Raw genomic sequence first — 24074 nt, forward strand, 5'->3', positions numbered from 1 at the left:
ATATATATGTATATATATACATATATATATACATACATACATACATATATACATATATGTATATATATATGTATATATATACACACACACACATATATATATATACACATATTTATAATTTTACACATATTGGTAAAATCCTAATATGGTTTACCTTTGGGAGTAGCCCTAAAGTGAAGTGCATGTTATAAGCATTTTTAGGGTTGTGAAGAGATGCGATACGAAAAAGTGGTGTATTGTTGGTATTGCATGTAGCTACTGGAGTCTTCTGTTATCGATGTTGAGCTTGCACTGCAAGTGTATTGTAACCTTTTGTTGAAGATAATACATTGTGCAGGTTCTGGAGGGGTGGGGTTGTTTTACCAAAAGGTTTTTCACCACCGACAAATCCTTGTATTATGTGTTCCTTTCTCTGTCAATTTTCTGTATGCATGGTTGGCTACAATATTGTTGTTTACATGATATTGAATCTGTAAGTGTAGAAGATTTTAATAGGATTTGCATCATACTTTCCTTATGAGATTAGTGTAGGAAGCTGTTTCCGCACCTGAGTTTCCTTACAGTCTTATGTGGGATAATCTTTGTAAGCACAAATTTTAGGGCCCCACAATAAGTGTGTTGTGTGGTAATGGAGAGGAGTCTGTCTCCCATCTTTTCTTCTATTGTTATTTTTCTATTCAGATATGACACCTTTGGTGGAATGCTTGGGGCTACCCCTATTGGTGTGTTTCTTCCTTGTCTACTTTCTGGGATCAATTGGGGAGTGCCCCCACTAAAGCCTCTCCTCTTCTGGTTTCTTGGGTTGTTGGTCCTTTATTTATTCTTTGGCATGTCTAGTTGGATAGTAATAGGCAAATATTTTAGGATGTGTGGGTCAGAGCAAAGCAACTCTAGTAGAAGATTATCCACTCTTCATGAAACAATTCAAGCTAAGTGTATGTTAGATGAGGGTATAAACCCTGGAGATATTTCTATATGCAATTGCCTCAACTTTCATCTTTAAGGAGGGGTTCCAATGGTTGTGGTTCCATAGTTTTGTAGTATGCCCAAGAAACCTAGGTGCTAGGTGAATTAAGAAGGGCATTGGAATCCTCTACTTGAGTTCTAAAGGCCAACATTGATGGTTCTTCTCAAGGGAATCCAGATCCTGCTAGCATTGGGGGAGTGCCCTGTAGCAACTCTGGTGAAGTCCAATATATTTTCTTTATGCATAAGACATTTCCTACTTATAATCTTATGGAGGCTCTAGCCATTTTACATGCTTTGGAACAATGCTATTTGCGGGGGGCACATGATTATCTATGAGTTCGACTCCCATATGGTTGTGAACTTGCTAACTACATATGCGCTTGTGGATCTTAGTTGGCACTCGACTTTAGTTGTTAATTAGACTCTCCTCTTCTATAGATATCTAGAGTCCATTAGTTTTATTTACATCCCTTCAGAGTGGAACGAAGTTGTTGATTGTGTGGCTAAATGGACATTCGCTCATGTGCATGATTGGAACATTGTGGATGGGGGCAATTACCCCCTAAGTTATCTTGTGAATTTGATGACCTTGTTGATCGAGATAGAGCTCCTTGTTTAGCTCTCTATTTTGTATTTCTTTTTGTCTTACTACATTTTTACCCCTCTTTTGGTCAAGAGATATTAAAATTACTGGTTCAAATGTTGCCAAAGTTGCACTTACATTTATTATTAACTTACTTAGAAATGTTAGGTCAAATGACAATTGATAATTTAAAAAAACAACCAATTCTTAATTATAAATGAAGAATAATTAAATTTATTAATTATTATTTTAAAAATGTGTAAACTCATATTTATAATAATGAATAAAATATAAATTTTAATAAAAAATAATTTACACCTATTAATCTTTTCAATAATATTTAAGAATATGTTAAATTGAAAGGTCATTTATTTGAAGAATAGACGGAAAAAATAAATTATACTTTAGAGAAAAGTAATTGTTAAATATATTAGAAGTGATGCTATTAAATGCATTAATATCTTTATACTATTTTTGGTGTGTGTGTGTGTGTGTGTGTGTGTGTGTGTATACATACATACATACATACATACATACATACATAACTCCTCTTCTAGAGGATAGGTTATGTATTGTGGGAAACATAAATTTATTTCTACTGATATATCATAGAAAATGATAAAAAATTTGATACCAATTTCTTCTTAAAATATTATAACTATAAAAAAATTCAAATTCAAATTCCTTAAATAGGATCTTAATATTATAGTAAATATTAACCAATCTTATATTAAAAATTATAATCTCACATTTTTTTTCAAACTCTTATTCGTTAATTTTTAAAAAGATATGCACTTAAAAAATCTCAACGTCTATTTATTATAAGACATGTTTCAATGATACATTCAATATCATAATGATAACATAGGCAATTGTAAATGGATAACTTTTAATTGTAAACTCCTTTCTAACAAATCAAAATGTGCAACTTGACACAACCATATTCTTAAAGCATTAAATGTTTGCAATCTCTTAAATGTTTTTCTCATAATTTTTTACATCTTATTCATTGATTCTTTTAGATAATCGATCTCAAAATGTAACACCTCATATACACTTGAAGATAGCTTTTCCTATATATTTTTATACTATTAAAACATTTTTACAAGAGTTGACAACTAATTTCTTCCACTTTTCTTTTAACTCTTTTGATATTCTTAAAAAGTTACTCCAAATATATCTTACTTTCAACATAGCCATTGCACCTTATTAATCAATTACAAAGAATGAATGAATGGATGCAATTTTAATGAGGTCCACGAGACCACAACAGTCTATGGGACCAACCGAATGTGCTAAACAAATTCCATATTTCTTTCCATTTCCAATCTTCTGATATGGATCTTAATCAAGAAGTTCGTTGTTTGCTCGATCCTGTCAACCTCAAACAAACTATGTATGTTGACTATCTTTTGTATGAAATCATAGTATATTCGGATGTTGTTATAAGTTGTGCACTTGGTGAGAAAATGCCATTTTGTTTCACTCGCGTGTTACAAAACACACATATCCTCTCCTCCCAAACCTCCTTGGGCCTCTTCCATTTGTTTATCTCGCATATGAGGTGATGGGATCTAGTCCTCAACTGAGCAAATAACAACCTTGCCTTACCTTTTATAACAACCCCAAACCCCAAGACACGCTTTCTCGCTGTGATCCCCTGTTGGTTTGAATTCATTAATGTAATAAGCATTTTTTCTGCCAATATTATTATTCCACATGACACTGAAACTTTTCCCTAACAAACTTTTTTATGCCCTCATTATCATTTAGACACTCATGCACCTTGATGTTCCATTTATCCACCCATTTAATGTTTTTCTTCATCTAGGTTTTCTTCCTATGGTTAAGAGCTTCTTCTTTCACGATTTTAGGCCACCGATGATCATACATGTTTTTTGTCCTTTTTAAGAAGCTAATTAACAGAATTAACGTTGAAGCCTCTAATGGAAAAGTGTCAGCTTCTGATGAAAGAATTGTATAGGGAACGAAGGATTTGACTTTGAGATTGCTTGTGGTTAAGTGTTTTTTAATTCTCTCTATTTGCCTATATCCACAATTTGATATGGTACCCCCCAAACCTCGCAACCATAAAGAACCACCGACATGACCAACAAACCAAAAAGAGTCTTCTTAGTTATCCAATCTCATAGTTTCGTTGTCTTAAGCAAAAATGAAGCTTTCCAATCCCCTTGAATCCTTTTTGCTCTACATGTCTCCCGAGTGAGTTTATGATGAAAGTCAATCCCAAGGTACTTGTATTCTTTCACGATTTCCAATAGGTTGCCTTAGAAAAGGAATGTGGTGTTCTTCATGACATTAGTTTTAGAGATATTCACTTGCATCCCAACTTCTCGACAAATTTTTTCCAAATGATCACTTAATCCTTCAGCCCTTTTTCTATCAAAATAAGGTCACCCGTCTACCCAAAAAAAAGCTTCACCACATACACAAGCATGTGTTTGTAGACCATGTAAACACTAAAATCCATCTCTACCAAGAGGACACCTTAGTTTGTATCCCGAAATCTAGTTGGCTTGATCGCCACGAGTTTGCAGAAGCGTCCAAGATTTTGAACACAGTAAAATTACAGTGTAATATGGGAGACAAGTACTGATAGCATTCGCTGGTTTTGAAAGCATTTACCCTAGATAGTAGCGTGTCCTTTTAGTTGGATTTGCAGAAATGAGAGGAATACATTTTCAAATGAGTGATAGCCAGCAGAAAAGGCTGGCCAGAGCTCAACAGCAGTTGCTTCAATCAGCTGCCAAAATCCCTTCTTCAGTTTGTGTCAATGTGGGCGATGCCATTCCTGTGAACCAGGAAGATGGAATTCTCAAGTAGTTTATGCTTGCCATGTCATTTTACCCAAAAAAATATTAATAAGAAGAAGCGCAGTGACTCATTTTACTAATTTATTTGTGTCTTGCAGAGGGCACGGAACCATCGATGTTAATGGCCAAATCGTCGCCACGCTGTGCGGTGTGGTTGAGCGCGTCAACAAACTCGTTCTTGTTCGCACTCTCAGAGCCAGGTCACTTTTTCTCGTTAAATCTTCTTATTTTTTTTTCGCGCTTTCTTTTTGCAATGATCTATTCTTGGGAACCTTCACATGATTCAGGGGAAATTTTATTAGTAAGTTAAATTCATGGAATTTGTAGCATTATTGTCGGGTGCCTTCTTTTTCCTTTTTCCTTCTGGCTGTCGGTCCATATCTCAGCTTTCAGTTGGAGCTAGGTAACCAAACTGAGAGAATAAAAATGTGATACGGATTATGTTATGCATTTTTTCCCAAATGCTGAGAAATCCCCCTCTCCAGTTACATGCTAATTCCAGCTGTAAGGAAATCGCTTCTTCATCTCCATGCTTATTCCAACGGCCAGAAAGTTAGAAAAATGGAAAGTGCATCTTTCATTAATTATATGTCACACTTCTCCTTCTCTTGTAATTTTCGGCGGTTTACTGTGTCTTTTCCCTGCCATCGAGAATAATTATTTATGTTTCCAGTTGTCTTATTTGTTTGATCGAGCTTCCTAGTTTCTGTCATGGCAACCTATAAATGATAATTTAATTATTTGAGCTTAAGTAATGAGATAACAAATTATATATGACGACAGAGCTGTAACATTACTGCTTATCATTTATGTGCACGCCTTCAATAATGTAAAAACACCGTTTACAGCTGGAAAACTAGGGAAGTTTATATATATAGTTTGAATACTTGATTTGGTGTTTCTCTCTCATTTTCTTTGTATTTAACAATACTGATATTATTAATCCACTTACTTTTTGATCTTTTTCTGCATTTAGTAAATAGCACATAAGGTATTTCATGGATTATAATTATATACTTGGATCAAAATATGATTGATAGTTACAGGACTTGTTATGTTATTCTTTATCTCTGGCATACGTTTTTTAATAAGAAAATGACCTTTGAAGTATTACATGGACGGCAATCAAATTCTTAATATGATTGATATTCACCTAAGTTGCTTGTTTGGGTTTTGGTTCACCGGCCTGGCAATGTTATCCTGGGTTTAGTATGGCTGGATTCAATCGCATTATATATATAGTACAATTGAACATCCATAGTTTGTTAGAGAATATATAGAAGTGAAAACATTGTTGATAAGGTGACTGAAAATTCAATGTCATATTTATAATTGGTACGAAATTACAATCAATAGTCTTCAGATTGCTATTCATCAAGAACACCAACGTCATCTCTTTGTTTGTTTAAACTTTAGATCCCAAGAAGTGACAATACCACTACTGCTAGTGACATCGTGCAAGTCTTGTGTATGACACTCCTCATTTTCTAAATAGCCTAGTAAATTTTACAATATAAGCATCTAAGTTGACACACCTAGGCATTATGTCCCAATTCTCATTGCCCCTTTTTGCCTTTGACCTGTTTATTTGATAGGGTTACATTGTACAAGCTGGAATGCACATAGATGGATATCTTTGGCTTTCTTAAAGAAAATTGATTGCACATAACTCATAAGTGAGGGATAAAGTAGGACATATTCTAGTTCTGCTCATATGAAGAATTCACAACCTGTGAAGAGTGTGGATAGTCAATACAATGTTTGCAATTGTAAAATATGTTATATGTAGCTGCCAAAGATAAATAATAAAAGTAAAAATTTATACTCTTGATAGAACTTTGATTGCAAGAGGCTGCAGGCAGACAAAGCCTTGGTCATGGAGGCAATGCCATATATGAGCATACTTCTTGTGTTAGTCTCAAAGAGTGCTAATATCTAAATTTCTAAGTTCACCCACACTTAGGTCTTCCAGGTTTAAATCTGGGAAGAGTCTACGAATGCTGCCTTTTGCCCATCACTAATTTTGACATCTCTATATAAAATCTTCCCAAATGAGCAAAGAAAGTATCCCAATGTTGTAATATTTGGGGGAGAAGGCAAAATGCTAGGAGATGAACACTGCAATCATTTTATTCCATCATCCAACAATGATTTTTTTGTATCTGTTTAGAAAATGTTTCTGTGTGGCCATTCCTCTTAGCTCCTATTATGCTCCATCTTTTTCTATCATGGAGTTAATTTTGTCATTTATCTTGCCCAAACATCACTGATTTGTATTGCCAAACCAGATTATACTCATGATGAGCTTAGTTAAACTTAAAACATAGTCTACACTAGGCCATCTTTCATTATCTAGGACCAATTCATTAATCACTTGAGCTCCCCCTGTATTTGTTCATCTCCATATGCTCCAAAGGTTGCTAGTGACTAGGGTGTTCAATGTCTCATGCACCTTCACAAGTCATCTCAACATGATTGTGTGTGATGCAAATCGAGTCATAACATCCACTATTGGAGATGGCCATGTATGTGGCTTGTTTGATCCTTTCTTGGCTGATGGATATGATCTTGGTCTTAATCTCTTAGTTGCACTATAAACTGCTTGCTCTTTGATATAAGAGACAATTTCCTTAATTGGCAAACCATATTTGTTTCTCTTGAGATGAACTCTAATTTCTGGCCAGCCATTGCACATGGGTAACTGTTCATTTCAATATATGAGTTCTTATACTCATTGAGGCATTTACTACAATGCTAGAGCTAACCCTTGCCTCTAGCAAGCTGCTTAATTATTGGGACATGTCATGGAAGAGATGACACCTTGTCAAAGTTGAAAGGCCTATCGTTCTTTGGGCTCATTGAACTAAAACTAACAGCTATTATTTGTTAATGTTTAAAATAAACAAATATCAGGAAAATCAAGGAAAATAATAACCTAGACATATTATCTTGGTAAAACTAAAAAACAACAATGTAAGCCTATGATACTTTAAGAAATGAACAAGAATTCATTAAACAAAAAACACTTAAAAAAGGAAGCTAGGAAATAAATTTTGAGAAACTCAAAAAGCTTAAGAAAACTTATCTTTAATGATGAATCTCCTTAGTGAAAGCATAATTGGAAGAATCTCCTTAAGAAAGGTTGAAGGCATAATTGTAAGAAGAGTTTATAGCATAATTCTATGGAGTTTATATGCAGGAATATTTGCAAATATAAAGGAATATGCTGATGCGAATTGAGAAGAGAAGTCTATGCTGACTTGAAGTAGAAGTATTAAGGGATGACATTACTTGAAGATATATCAAGAGAGAATTAATGGAGAAGAAAGAATAGTGAAGCAACTCCTTTAGAAAGCAAAGGCTGTGAAGGGTTGTGACTATTTCAAAAGGTGGTAATGATCAAAGGTTATGACTCATTCAAAGGACATAGAGGATGAAGGGTTGTGACTCTCTTGGAAGGTTCTAATAATGAAAGGTTGCGGCTCTCCCATCATGAAGATATAAATAGGAGGAAAAGTCATTGTTGAAGTCATGGAAGAAGGAATCATCATAAGATAACCATAGTAAGTTTTAACCTGAGATATAAGACAGCTCTGATCTGCATAAAGGGAGCATAGGAATTAAGGGGGAGAGAATAAGGAAGTACTTCTGTAAGGGACAGCAATGATGAAGGGTTGTGACCCTTTTAAATGTTGTTAATCATGAAAGGGTGTGACCGTTGTCAGGGGCAGATATGGTGAAGGGATATGACTCTTCCTCACATTGAAAGATATTAAGAGAAGGTTTCATTTGAGGAGGGCAGCCAAGAGTGATAAAGTTGGGGAATAATATTTTATTCCCGGAGGCCATAATGGAAAGTGGTGACTCAATTCTTATTAATGTGTTGACCCTTTCACCAATAATGTATCAAGGATCATTTCTCTATCATCACTCACAAATGAATCAAACCAGAATGAACTCACTCCTCAATCTATGAATTCCACATTTATTCAGTCATCATTCACCAACATATCAAATCATCAATTGAAAGGACACCATTCTACCATTTGTCAAACATCAATTGGAATCGAGCAAATAGACCTGCAATCAATTTTTCAATCAATTCAATCAGTCTACATTAATTATTCAATCACCGACATAAGGACTATCAAGCAAGACAGGAATTTTACCTTATAAGCAAACATTAAAAATGACCGAATCAGACAGAAGGAAGGAAATCTGCGAAGTCTGAATTACAGGTACATGAGTAGATGTTATAACAATCTCAGCTAAATGACCGCAGATAATTATATCACATTGAACTGACATAGATGTGGCACTGTTTATGGACTGAATATGACTGCAATATATTAATACAAATAACTGCATAGTATCACCTTAAATCTGATCAATATTAATTACATATGCGATCAGGCTTTGTATACTTTAGTGGCACAATATGTTTATATGGTGTAAAGCACATTTTGTCAATATAATTATTAACATCATCTGTCTGCAATATGGTATGAAAAGTAATTGCAATAAGGAGAAATGGTAAGGCCTCACTAAGTATGCCAATCCCATGAAGTATGTGGCGAAGGGGGACAATGTTTTCGCTCTTTGGCCTAGGGTTGAGTTAAGGGAACCCTATTGTAATCCTTCACCAACTTATATCAGAGATTATTGTGATAGCTAAGGAAAGAATCCTTAACCATATGAGGTGAGTAAGATAGAGTGATGGAGGGGAATGGTGTAGTTATGCCAACCCCATGAAGCATGGGGCCAAGGGGGATGGAGTTTCCACTCTTGGGCCTAGGCATAGACAATGAGGGCACCTCATCAAGTCTTTCTTATCTCATTTCTCATTATGGTTAAGGCCATGATAGTTAATCACTTTGAGTAAGTTTCTTCCATAATCTTAAATATGCATTATATTGTCACCTAATTGCTAGGACTGGATTCTAAATCTCTCTGTATTATCAATTTGTAAAGCTTAAGCCAGATTATATTATGCTAACAATATAGTTAGTTTGTGTGTATGTGTGTGTCTATATATATATATATATGCACTTGTTCCTTATTCAGTGATTGCATGACTTATATTCAAAGCACAGTGGATAAAATATCTAATTTGGTAAGACACCTCTCTAACCCTAGTAATTGCAATTGTGTTTTAAAGAATATAAATTTGGGCAAATTCTAGAAGGGGACATTACAAAAACTAAAAAACAATAATGTAAACCTAATATCTAAGTTGCTGAATCAAGAATCATAACGGGTACGGGTACATGGGTACAAAACGCTGGTGTGGCAGACATTTGTGGAGGGGGTTGGTTACGTCTTTGGTAAGTTCATATATATATGTGTGTGTATACTATATATATGTGTGTGTATACTATATATATGTATGTATATATACATACACACATATATTTATATTTATATGTATATATATACTTACATATATCTACATATGTATGTGTGTGTGTATATATGTATCTATATATGCAGCTTAAAATAGGTTAAGTTTAGAATGTCATATACCTATAGGTTTGCTTAACAAAACCATTACACATCTCAAATTTTGAAACATATTCGATCTTATTTAAATTCAGCTTTCTGCATCAAGAAGATTAAGCCAGAATCTCATGGTAGATAAGTTCAGAGTTCGTTAATCAGCAGTCTATGTCTTAAATTTTTTTAAAAGATTAAACTAGAACATTAAATATTTCAGCATTTAAGAACACAAATCCAGGTGTGTACCCACAGGAGTTTCGTTTCAGGATCAGATCCCAGTACGTTCGGTATCTGGAAACGCTCAGAAAAGTCTCACGATTCAGCAGCTTAGCCTAATATACATAAGAAATGAACACAAACTTATTAAAAAAAACCTAAGTTGTTTTTTTGGATGCAGGTTTGAAATTCTCTCAATTTTTTTGGGGGTGGGTTTGAATTTGATTTGGGTTTGTTTGTATAACATTTTTTTTTCAAATATATATCTTGTGTATGTATATATATTATATGCACAGCAGCAAATAAGTTCGTACACCAATATGCTAATAGTAAAACAACAAAGCAAAATACACCACCGTATATATTAATGTTTTAGTCCAAATGACATATATTTTACCTTTCTGGCCTTTTTAGTGGTCTATTTTAGGGTTGGAGGGTTGAATTGACTAAAATAGACTTTAATTTTTATTTTCAAAAGTTAAAAAAAAAAATCTATTTTTGGCTGAATTTGGCCTGGGTCCTGCTGCAGATTTGCAAATTTGCAATAAAAATGGTAAAATTAATGCCGAGTTCATCTGACGGAACTTGGGCAGACTTTGAAGGCCAGAATTTTGCACAAACTGACCCAGATTTTGGGATTGCGAAGAAAGAATTTGGTAACATGGAAAAATAACATTTAAATAAAGGAAGCTAGGAAATAATTATATAAAAGCTCAAGAAAGTATAACTTAAACGATGAATCTTCTTAATAGAAGCTGTTTGCTAATCTTTGTATTACCTATCAGACATGACTTGCAATCGTTAACACTCAGAAAAACCAGTAACCGAAACAACTGGTTTTGGAAAATTTTAATGGTTTGTGTTTTGTGTTCATATGCCATCTTTTAGGTTTAGGATCTAAAAAACAAGAGCTTTTCTTAAAGTGAAATGGCCTTTTTTGGGATGCATATGCTCGTGTATAACCAGGATGCGCCTTAGTGGTTACTGTGACTGGATCCAGTAATATACATAAGCTTTATCTGTTAATATTATATATTTTTATATCTTTTAAAATATAGATTTTTTTCCTTTCCCTCTTTAGTTTGCATAAATTTCTGTTCCAATGTTATTTTTTGAAATTTACCTTGATTTGGCTTTTTTGGCAGATATAAGCCAGAGGTTGGTGATATTATAGTCGGTCGTGTGGTCGAGGTGGGTGCCTTGGGGTCTACTACCACTACTGCCACCATATTTATCCTCAAGAGAAAAAATCTTAGATTATATAATTCTGTTCAAAGTTGGTGTGAATTTAAAATATATGCTCATTTTTACTTAAGTTTTTGGGTTCCCTGTATGTTTTAATCTGTATATCAAATCTTCCCTTCTAATGATTGAAGTACATTAGAATAAAACTACTGCTGTGAGGCCCGACCTTGTTGGTGCAAGGAAAAATACAATGATCGCACACAAACCTTATGTTATTATAAATCAAGTGCTGTCCCGATTGATTGAGCTCTACTTCCCAAGGATACCATTCTCTTAGGTAGGCAATGGCATTGGATTAATCATTTCTGTGATGATGGGTCAAATGGGGAGGCTTGAAATGTCAGAAACCTTTTGTACTGTGCGTTGATCCCAGAAAGAAGTTGTAATTGATTCCACTGCAAACAAATCACTCTTTATGTAAAAGTATGTAAGGATATATGATAGATGGCCAGCCCACTAACATAATTATAGGTAACATTGTTATAGGTAACATTGCTAGATTATGAAACTGAAAGATTCCTTTTACTAGTCTCTTTAATGATTATTCATTTTGGATAACAAGCAGGAAGTTTTTACTGTCACCACTGTTCTATAGTTATTTCATGTTCTTTAAGTTTCTATTATGTTAGGAATTTCTAACATGCATTTATGATGCCTCTTGTTCAGGCTGTGTCTAAGGCATACAAAAATTGATACCTTTCTATGAGTCAAGTTTGTAGATAATTCCTCTTCGAACTCTTTGTGTTCTTGTGAGCATTCTAGGGAATCTTGGGCATCAAGCAGAAGAGGGAAGAGCATAAAACAAAAAACTGAGGGTAATGGTCTATAAAAAGTAATATTGTTTCAGAGATGCATAATTGATAATTTTCACAATCATTGGTACACTAAAGAAAGGGCAAGAGGTGCTTGTTTATGTTTAGTTAATTTCCAATTTCCAAACATCAATGTAAAGAGATAAATATAAGGTTGAAGAGAGCTGAGAGGAAGCACTGGAGCGGGGTCTCACCCAAGGGAAAATTGAAGTCTGTAGTACAATAGACAGGTCAATTTCATAGTGGATTTATATCTTTCTCAAATTGTCTATGTCGTCTTGCCCAAAGGAAGACGGGTCAATTTCATAGAGGATTTTACTCAAATTGTCTAAGTCCACTTTTTGAATGTATTGAGCTCAGTACCAAGTCCAATTATTTCCATGTGAGAGCTTTTTGTCAATTTGTTTCTTGGATCTCCCAGGTAAGTTGTCATCTTGGGAGTTTCTTGTGTCTACATTTAAACCCTTCTTGTCTTGTTCAGCACAATTTTCCACAAAATAAAATTTGTCTTGGAACAGAATGGCACTTCAAATATATGCACAGACGCAAAGATTAAAAATGTAATTCATATTAGTGTAGAACATGTTTGCACTTTTTGGACCTCAATGGAAATTTATTGAACCAGCAACATGGCTCATCTTGTGAATTCGTTGTGGCCAATCTTCATGAACTTACATATCAGTGTAGAAACAGTTTATCTGAGAATTATATTCCTCACTGTATATTGCACAAAACCATGGAGTCTATAACCCACTTGAGTAAAAAGGAGAAACTCCTCAAACCAAAAATAATGATTCTTGGGCTCTAGGACAAGCAAGGAGGGCATTGGTGTGGGATAAATAAATTATTAATGGATTAAGTAAGAATCTGTAAAGTTAGATTGATGACAGTCTGGATAATGTATAGAATGCTCATTTCTGTTCGGTTGAAGAATCCAAACAAGGAATTTGGCGCTAGAATAGGGAGCTGCTGTGAATGAACAAATGAGAATTAAGTAGAGGAGGCTGTCATATTCTAAAAGAATGGCAGGAGAGAGTATTTCAGACACTATGCTCCCTTGTTTGGCTAGTAGCAAATTGCTAAGGGTCCAAATCTGAAATTTCTGAAGTTGACACCACTAGTGCAAAAAGGGTTGTGGTGGAAGCAATGTGAAACGTTTGCAGTCTAGGCCTAGACTGAACACAGTTTTATAGGTTTAAGAGAAGCAATATTCCATAGTAGTTCTTTTCTTTACCACCTATTCGACTTTTTTGACATTGTTAAAAGGCAATAATGAATACATAAGCATGTAAAGGTTGTAGCTATGCTGTAAAAACAGCCAAGTTTACTCACTCTTCATAAGGATTGATTTCTTTTTAGAAAGTATTGTATCTATCCTTGCTTCCATAAGTTCTCTCAAATTCTTTGTGCAAAAGGACCCCCTGCTAAGCATGATGCATTTTCAAAAATAACTACAGATTATGGTTTATAAAGCAGCAATGCTGGTAAATGGTAGCATGGGAGTAATAAATGAAGTGGTGAAGAGATTGGATGAAGTCCGATTTGAAATTGTGCCCCAGGCAATATAGATAAGCTATCTTTGTTCATCACTGCGTAATGGCTATGGCCAATGAATGACAAAAATACATTAAATTATAAAATGGACATTGTTGGCAATTAAATTGCCATATTTTTGGATCACAACCTCCTTTGTAGATGCCCACATTATTCTGAATGAGCACACAATAAGCAGTACTGTTGAGAGTTGTAATTGCACGATGACAATGACAAAAATTCATGAGAATCTCTCTCTTGAAAAGTCAATAAAATATCAAATCCAAAGTTCTGGGAGGCTGTTTTTCAACTGATTGGGTAGCTCAATTGAAGATAAATGTTTCTGTTTAACAAGGAGGCCTTTGCTGATTCGGTGAAGTCCAATTTGTAACTCTGTGACACTTCAAAAATATTTAGTAGAAAACAATATCATTGTTATTTTCCAGTGTAACACGGGGACGCGTCCCCCCCTGAAAACTGGGCCGTTTCGGAGACGGGGACGTCCCCAGGATGGGGGGACGGCGTCTCGGTGTTTCGGGCGGCGCCACTTAGAGCGCCACCGCCGCCGGAGACGGGGAGACGTCTCCGAGACGGCTAGAGGTCTCCGAGACGGGGGAGACATCTCCGAGACGGCTAGAGGTCTCCGAGTGTGGGGGTGCGGGGGGACGCCAAGGAGTCTCCTTCATTGAGGGGGGACGCCAAGAAGTCTCCTTCATTGTGGGGGGACGCCAAGGAGTCTCCATTGATTTGACATTTTGATTTGGACTCTAGGAGACTTGTAGTTTTTGTTTGCACTATATACTTATTTTGATATCATGATTCATGGCACATGATACTTATTGTAATCATCTTTATGTCATGACTCATATGATCATTAATTACTATTAGATAGTAGAATCTAGATACTCATACTATTGATTTGAAGGTTGATATATAGAGTTTAGACTAATATTTATTATTTGTTGATGTTCAATGTTTAATGTTCATTGTTTGTTTGTCATTTGCTCATGAATCATGATATTCCAGTTGATATGGTATATGCTATACCATATACACCCCTACTCCTTCCGCCACCGCCCATCCCCCGCCGCCGTCCCCTCGCCGTCCCCTTGCCATCCCCAAATCAAAGCCCCTTTGTCCCCCCGTCTCGAAAACCCGTCCTCCCGTCCCCTCGTCTCCCAGGGCGGTGTAACTATGTTATTTTCTGAATTTTATGGCGATGCATGCAAGTCTAAACTAATATGAATTTCTAACTTAACCAGATTTTTTGTGAAAGCAAATTACAAAGATTTAAGGTAACAAGAAGATAAGCAAATTGCTGAAAGTGAAATCTAAACGGACATAAGCCACAATGTCAATGTTTCTGCGAATTAAATCTTTGAAGGAGATGGTACAAAACCAACAAAATTCGGAGCAGCGTGACTGGAATCTCCCTAATGCAACTGTCAATGGAACTTTGTAAGATTCTATGATTTGTTAGAATTGATCAAATCGTGCAGCTACGGAAAGTGTGCGCACACAAGACAAATGGCTATGAACGCATGTAAGGAATCCGCTTCTCCAATTAGTCACAATAGAGGTATTATGTGCCTATTTTTGACAAACTCCTAGAATACTAAATTCACACGATCATTCAAAACAATAAGACTATTAGCACCTTTGTTATTTATGAATTATTAATTCACAAAGAGAACACACATTCTAGCAAGAATCACTACATAGAATGATAGCACCAATAGCGTACTTTATTGCATAGAACTTCGACCTTGAATACATGTTACATCCTTGTATTTATGGTGAACCCTCTCAGTATGAATTTTGGTGCTAGGGTTTTTCCCATGCAAAGAGTATGCTAAAACTATTAAAACAAGCTAAATATATACAAACTGATCCCTAATATGGTGCTAAGTAGTCTTGTACACTTGTTTTTATTAGTTAAATGGTGCATGGGCCTTTACATGACTCACAACTATAAAGAGAAGAAGAAGATAGGCGAGAGACATCTCTGAGTGGTAGCTAGAGCTTAGGAGCCTTATAAAAAAACAACTCATCCTCCATGCATATATAGCTGTTAACCACTGCCCAGCTTAAAAATGTGGTTTTAGTGCATGAAAATGCCAAAAATAGAAACTGGTAGTTAATTGTTGGCACAACTATAAGTGGTTGGAAATTGTCGCACCTGCGAAGATGTGAAATTATAGACCTGTGAAGTTACGGAGTTGCGGAGCTACAGACCTCTTTGGAGCCAAAACTGCAAAATTTATTCGAGTCAAAAACTTAGTTTCTAGCATCTGGGTTTGGCTCTCCCTCATCCAAAATGACACTTGGATAGGTTGTCTTGAACTTTTCTATAACAGCTGTGATCTTTGAAGGATCTAGTAAATCAAGGCCTCATATTTAGCCTACACCTCGCCGTAATAACAACGAACTTCTTGGTGCACTTCTTTAAAACTGGGAGCCCTCCCATCCAATTCCCTGAGTACCTTCTCAGCTTTGAAAATTCTTTTAAGGTTATCCTCAGAAGATATTGCCTCAAAGATGGCTCAAAATTGTTGTATAACTGCCTCTAAAGAGCACAAGGTCATTTGGGAGTCATTCTCAAAAATCTCTAGGCTAGCCCTAGTATATAACTTGTCTTCCTCCATGGTTTTGGCCTATGCCTTATCCCATATATCTTGGATGTCAATGAACATTAGAAGCATAGCTTGATTGTTAGCTTCAATCTTCTCAATCAAGTCATCAAATTTATCCAACTCCGTGGGAGTGAAAATGGCCAATAGCATTTTATATCTTTGCCCTTTGATTGTTCTCACCTTATCCAGATCCTATGACCATGTTTGAACATCATCGGTTAGGCTAAACTCCCTATCAATCATGCCTCCTAACTTTCGCATACTTGCTTGTATCCCATGTGATAGCCACATGTTCTCCTCTATATACTCTGTTCCTTTCTCCTCAAAATTGTGCCTCCATTTATAACAAACATCAAAAAATGAATCTCTAGATGGTGCGTTTGGCGATCATTTATCGAGGGCAACCTTTAGTGTAGCCTAAGGGTTAGCTAGATCAATGGGACCCACTACCTCTAATATAATCTTGCAAAACTTCGTTTTGTTTCTTCAAAGCTAGAATCTTCTCTCCATCTCTGTCCAGCTGGTAAAATACTTGCCTGAGACCGATGGTAGTCAACCCATATCCTTGGTGAGCTTGTCGAGCACTATTTCTTGCATCTTGCAGTCCTGTGGATCTATGGTCTGAATATCACCAAGCGGCGGCGGCATAGCAACCTGTGCTACGAAGTTATCTAGTTTGTCCTTGTTATGAAAGCTAATTGCCAAGGGTCCTCATGAATAGGTGTTGGAGTTTGTAAGGCGCTAGTGAGCCATCCCCTTAGATGCCTCTGTGACATAAGTCCTCTTTGGAGCTTCTATCGTTTGAGCCAGTCATTTAGGTGTTGTACCCACTTTCGATAGGTATTTGCTTAGCGACAGAGTTGTTGATGCCAAACCCTTTCCTTTATCTGTACTTTGTTCTGGGGTCTTCTCAATCCTTGGCTACTCTTGTTCCTCTCAGGCATTGTTTGCGTAGGAGGGGATTGGCTCTTGGTTACTTTTGGAGTAGCTCTCTCTTGTTTAGGAGCTTGTTTTGCTTATGTCTTACTCATCTCATGTTTCTTACTTATCTCTCCCTCTTCCAACTCCTGACTCTGTGAAGGTGGAGGCAAAGTTATGGTGTCATGCTCAGGTGGAAGAGTGAACCTTGATTGGTCGAGAGGAGAGATGCCCGTGTACAAAAAATTGAGTGTGTGTATACACACATCCTCCATGCTCTACCCTTAGTGCATCCCTTATAACTCTTCCTTCCATGTATGTCCCGACTAGCATGAAATTAAAATCGGTCAGGTCGAGGGTATTAGAATCATCCCTGATGGTGGTTTCTGCCCATCCCTCCTGATTTTGTGGAGTCTTTAACCACAACGGCTTGCTTTTGTGTCAAAGGAGGGGTTTGTGTTTGGCTCCGCCTCCTTTCCTCTTCAACTACTTTGGCTAACTAGGTCCTTTGATTAAGAGGTATATGTTCCTCTTCTTCTGTTTCCTCCTCTTCCGGCTCCTTGAGAATGGTCTCAGGAATAATGTGAGAGACACTTTGTTTCTTCTTCTTGAGCCTCTTGCCTTTCTAACCCACTATCATAGTGGATGTCCTTTTCTTCTTGGTAGCAAAGGGTCCGGGTGTAACCTCTTCTTGAGTCTCTTGCTTAGGTGCTTGCTCTTGCTCCGAGGCCTCCTCGTTCTTCATGGACTTCCTCTTCCTCTTCTTGGTCTTCTCCTCACGATGGTAGTAAGCGACATCTCTGTCGTATCCATAGATCGTCTCTAAGCACACTAGGGATGCAAAAGACCAAGTAGGAGCTATTACTTTTACTCCTTTTCCCTTCTTCGGGTGTGTGTTGGAGCCTTTAATAAGGGCTTTTCTGGCAATGGGTCCAACGGTAAAGGTTTCTTGACCCAATTCGTGGTCAACTGAACAATGTGCCCAACGCGGTGTTGTAGTTCATCATTTTCCTCACGATGGCTTTCAGAATGGGCTTGTCAAAGATTTTGTCCTTGTTATACAAGGGATCTGGGATCTTTGGAGAATCTTTGTTCCATACTTTGCTCGAGATCCATGGCCCTAAGACCTTTTTTGCCAAGCTTAGGTCTATCTTGCAACAATCCCTTATCTTGACCTCATAATCATCTACACAATTGATCCAGTGATCTTCTATAGAGGAATTAGGTACAAACACCTTGCCCGCAATATGCTGGAACATGCCAATGTTGTTGAAGTTCGGGCATGCGACAGGGTAATCCTCTAACGGGCAATCTTCCTATTCTGAATCAAAGGTGCGAATATACTACTTCTGTTTGACCTCAATGGTGATGGGCTACTTAAAGACTTTTGATGCTTTTCACAGATCCTGTCATAAGTAGAATTGAGCTGTCAGGCTATCTCCAACAATGAGTTTGTTTGATGGATATCAAGGTAGCTTCTTTGGGAGTAATGATGAGCCATCCACTTGAATGTATGTGAATGTCTGAAACTGGATAAAGTAGGCTTTTATCTCAGTTATCCTGGCGACTGCTTCTACAGACATCCTCTTTGCATAATCCCTTTCCAAGAATTTAATTATTGCAAAGAAGATAAAAGCATCATTGACGTTCTTGTATTCGGGGTTGCCTTCCTTCAGCTTCTTCTTGACTAGTTGAGGATATATTATGTATGACCATGCTTCATTGTCTAATAGGCGCCTTTTCTTTGCTAACCCTAGGTACTATGCCTTGGTTGTGAGTGAGTATACGACGTAGGAGGTCATGTAGAACCTAGGGTCTATCTTCACTAGTCGCAACTGCTCATCTAGGGATTCACTAAGAAGAGTGTTCCAATCAATCATGTTGGCCCTAGTTCTTAATCTTAATGAAGTGAACCATCCATGTCTCCAAGTGCCTAACTGTTGGAAGTCCCATTACTTGCTCAATAGAATGATATAATATTCAATATTTGCAATCATATAGCCTCCGGTCATATCTTTCTTGTCAACCTTCTTCCCCTTAGGAGTCTTTTCTAACAAGTATCTATCCTATACTATCTTGTGAGTCTCTTGTTTATTTGGCTTATACCAGTTGAGTGTTGTGTAGAAGGATATGCTATAGTATTGATTTGCATGGGGGAGATGGAAGACCTTTTTGATCTTATGTGGTTTGATGTCTAAGACGATTTCTCCCATGACGTTCCTCACCACCCTCTCGTCGGGAACATAATTCTAAGCCAAAGCTATGATGAGCTCAAAAAATTGTATTGATGTCGGGTGGGATGGTGCATTCACCAATTCCAATTTGGATCATCGCTGTCACAAATTCCAATCTCTCATGAGGTTTGTTGCATAAGACAAGGAAAGTCATTTAGGTTCATGTGTCCAAGTTCGATGTCTTTGATCTCTGAATGCAAGTTCATGAATTGGGACTTGGGTTGGACCCCTTTATAGGTAAAGGTCATTGTTTTAGGGGAAATGTTTGTTGCTACTGATGATAATGATGCTACGGTTAATTTGCACAAATAGTAGATGTTAGCAAGCCATGTGTTTTGAAAAGAAAAATGACTCTAGAGGACTCGGGAAAGATAACTAAAACCCTAAAAACTGAGAAAAATTGGTGAAAAAAGGGCAACTTTGGAAATTGTGCACTTAGGCACCCACGCACTTGCGCAAACTACAGAAAGGGCAAGTGTAGGTGTTAGGAATGGGGTTTTTTGTACACCTGCACATGTGCGTAATTGCACATAATGGAGAGCATGGGAGCAATGTCGGTAAGGGGGAAACAGGGAGGTTGCATATGTTGTGCACCTGTAGGGTGCGCAAGTACACATGATGGCCTTACCATTGGTGCAAGCTTGGGCCATGTGGAGGTTGTGGAGGTTGAAGGGTGTGCAGGTGCACACTTCTGGAGGCTACAAGTGATAATGAGCGCATATTATCACTTGTCGTCATATGCTTATGAGTTGCGCTAGTGCGAAAGGTGCGCACTTCGTAGTGTGAGCAAGGACAACTTGCTTTGAAACCGCTAGTCTTGATCGGCAATGTCTTTTCTTGACTACCAAATCTAGGTCATGGTACTCCTGCTCTTCAAGGCATCTCAGAAGATACCCTATTCTGAAGAGCAAATTCCCGTGACCTAAAAGAATAAAAAGGGGGGTCCCTATTTTTGAAGTTGAAAATGGGGCATGTGTTGTGAAACCACAACAAGTACTCATCTCAACTTATTATAAAGTTGCACAAGATTGCATAAAGACAAGTAGTTCATACACATTGAATGTGTCTCATAAGCACCTATTCCCTAGAATATGATAATTACAATGTAGAAGTATGAGAAAGAGATGCAACTACAATGTTTGCACACCATGGGCAAGGAATGTATGTCTAAAGGCATTGTATAATTGTATTGGAATGTCAGAAAATAGGTTTAGCCCGAGGCTTAGATTGCGACTTGTTTGTGGAACTGATATGATGCCTATAGCAAAAGAGTGCTATGCTAATGAATTTGTGGAGGTTAAAGTAGGCATTCTCCAACTTATGAGGAGATTGTTGAGGTTTTTATTTGTGTGGGTATGTATTCAAAGTAACCACTCATGTTATTATGATCTTCACACTACGTTTATTGTGTTAAATGATTGAGTTAAATGTTAAACCTATATCTTGCAGAATGTTGTGTGTGTGTGTGCGTGAGAGAGAGAGAGAGAGAGAGAGAGAGAGAGAGAGAGAGAGAGAGAGAGAGAGAGAGAGAGTTTTATACTAGGGATACATTGATTTGATTGCAAATTCACAACTTATTTTTTGAGTTATGGCCTCCTCTCCACTTATTGTGACATTATTGCTAATTGTATTCTCTGATTTCAACCTTCCCAAAGTAAACAAGACATTAATAATTCTTCCTTAAGGGGTGTAGCGGAGTTGGTAGTTGAGTGTTGTATTATGAGGTAGTTCAATCATCAAATTTTACAACCCCTTTGATCAAACGTTCAATTGACTATCGGTAGCCTTACTACTAAATTAATAGTTTGTAAACCTTTATTTCGTAATTTAAAGACTTGGTCTCGCCATGGACTTGGCAAACCCAAAAACTGGATTTGGACTTGGACTTGGACTCATGAAAGAATTCGGCAAAAGGAAAATAAAAAAACTGTAGTTTTACATAAAAACAAAAAGGATTCAACACATTTAAAGAACATAAGAGACATAATAGGTAAAGTGCACATGTCATATGAATCCCAAACACTCATATATGAAATATCATCATAGATGCAAACTTTAAATTGTATGCAGCAGCATAAGTTTTGTAAATGTCTACAACATCAGATATAATGATATGTCCAAATGTGAAAAACAGCAAACTAAAGACTACATCCTCCTCTTTCCTCTCCTAGTAAACTAATTTTTAATGCCTTGAACTAGTAGTTGTTGAGGTATTTAATTGAGGAGTTGATTCTTCTTCTTCAGCATCAAAGTCCTCATCTTCGTCATCCTCCATTTGATTGGAGTCTCCCTAAAACCTTGTTTTGAGCAAGCACAAAGAACAAATGACTCATGAAGTGAAAAAAAGAGAGTCAAATTATAAGTTGCTAGGTGTGTCCAGGCAGCAGCAAGAGTCCATCACAATGAATCACTCGAGTCCATGCAGGGTTGAATGGTGTAAATAAATCCTGCATCAAATGAGAGAGACGAATGAAATTCTTTTCTATTTCAGCATTCCATTTTTTTGGGTTATCTTCTAATGCAGCTCTACTATTTTTCAATATTGTAAAGTGCTAAATTAACCCATAATTATTTATGTAGCATTTATGTGTTTATATTGCTTTTGAAGTAATGAAAATTTCTTCTTATAGCTTAATAACTGTGCTAAATATATGTGTGTGTTTTTTGTTAATATCATATCCAGCTGTATCCATATTGAGGTTCTTCAAAACAGCCATATCTGTATTCTTGTCCATGCAACTTTGTTATGAAGTAATCCAATGTAATGATTTTCATTAGAATCGTGAACATATCAATGATCAAGTTTTCAAAATTTGAAGGTATATCTTTGGCATTTGGCATTGATCAATGATAAAGCATCATACTATGAAATGATTTAGTTTTAGAATTCTGTATAGTTCTCTTATTTTTTTGTATACATAATGCACGCACACATGTACACACACATATACCCATACATGCCCAAACCCTTAAATTTTTTCTTGTGTACCCACGTACCAGGTGCTCATATTGGAACCCATCCCTAAACCTAAACTGGTAACTTAGCATAATTGTTATGGATAGGTATTATTAATCCGAGTTTGTGTATTACACCCAATAGATATTGAAATTGTGTTGTGACGATCAAACAATCGTCTGAGCCATGCTAATGTAATTTGTTGTCGATTCATCTTTTCTTATCTTGGGGGTTGATAGGTCTATGTATGACATGCATAAGTATAGGGGATATTATTGTCTTCCCCTCTTGGAAAATGCTTGTCCACAAGCATTCTTATATTGTCATGATGATTCTTGTGTTGTCACTAAAACTATACTGTACCTGACAAGATTAGTATTCGTGTCCAAAAGGTTGTGTGACGTTTGAAGTCACCCCCTTCGAGAGATATATGTACATCGTCCTAATGGAATTATGAAGGATCATTGTAATCGGAATTGCATATATGCTTATTTGAATAAAGTATCTTGTTTTGTGTTACATTCTAGCCTCTTAATGCATTAAATATCCGTCTACCCTGTATCGTAGACATTTGGCACCGTTGCCAGTCGAACCTGGTACAAAGATGTGTTATGAAGATTAATGCCAAATTTGCTCAATAAAGATTGAAATAAAATAAAAGACAAGGATGATGTACGCACAACACGAGAAACATTAATTCTCACACAACAGGTGGAGCGAAGGCAAAAGTTTCAACAACTTGCCAATGGGCATTGAAGTGGTGAAGGAGCACATACCGACGGAGTGCATTCACCTATTAGACCGAGGAGTGTCGAGGACTTGCTTGAGGAAATGCGACAGAGATAGAATTTGGTAGAAGAGCCAAGGGTAGAGAATTTGGACGGAAGGGAAGGAACCCGCACGGCTCAAGGTGCCGAAGGAGCACGAGCGTGGGGTGAACTCTTTGTTCATGTACACTTGACAAATGGATACAAGCTGAGAATCGAACAACTTCATGTCTAGAAGACCTCTTCACACCACAGAGTAATGTAGTTGTGCAGAACAATGCGGGTACAAAACAAGTGTGACAAAGACAGAAGAAGTTAACATGGCAGGACCAAAGGAAAAATTATCAAAATTTAATGGCGATGGGACGCTCAATCCAGTTAGACATTATAAAACATGTGAAACAATTTGGACTGCAAATGGTGTAATGGACCAAGATGACCGGGTCCGATAGTTTCCAGCTACCCTACGAGGTGTAGTGATCGATTGGTTTTCAGACACCAGCCTGAAGAAGTTAACTACATGGCCAGACATCAAGAAAGAATTTATAGCAGAATTTCGACTACTCAAGGATGACAATGAGATAGTAGTGAAAATCTACAATACAAAATAGGGAAAGAATGAAACAATTTGCATATACGCGAGGAGGCTAAAGGAGCTGGTAGGAAAAATGGAAAGCCAACTAGTGGACGGGTTGAAGAAAAGGTGGTTTGTCGAAGGGCTACGGCCAACATTGTGGAAAAAGATGAAAATTGTACCTCTAGCATCACACATTGATGCATATAACCACGTGATGGACTTAGAGAGCGAACATCAAACTGACAAAAAGAAGAAAGATAGATCTTCAGGCTCTGAAGACTCATCCTCCGAAATCAGCAAT

At 36.9% G+C, this 24074-nt stretch overlaps 1 protein-coding gene across 1 annotated transcript in view; it reads left to right on the top strand.

Moving 5' to 3' along the window:
* The first annotated feature begins 3993 nt into the window (after positions 1-3993).
* Positions 3994-24074, top strand: part of LOC149555803 (exosome complex component RRP4 homolog) — a 38301-nt gene continuing 18220 nt past the window's right edge. Inside the window, exons 1-3 of the mRNA XM_089829958.1 lie at positions 3994-4392; positions 4485-4586; positions 11244-11289. Coding sequence (XP_089686084.1) covers positions 4238-4392; positions 4485-4586; positions 11244-11289 — 303 coding nt within the window. The 5' untranslated portion in view covers positions 3994-4237. The remainder of the gene's footprint in view (positions 4393-4484; positions 4587-11243; positions 11290-24074) is intronic.

The sequence above is a fragment of the Cupressus sempervirens genome, chromosome 5 (assembly GCF_028749045.1).
Source record: "Cupressus sempervirens isolate cs-2001-9-10 chromosome 5, ASM2874904v1, whole genome shotgun sequence".
NCBI lineage: Eukaryota > Viridiplantae > Streptophyta > Pinopsida > Cupressales > Cupressaceae > Cupressus > Cupressus sempervirens.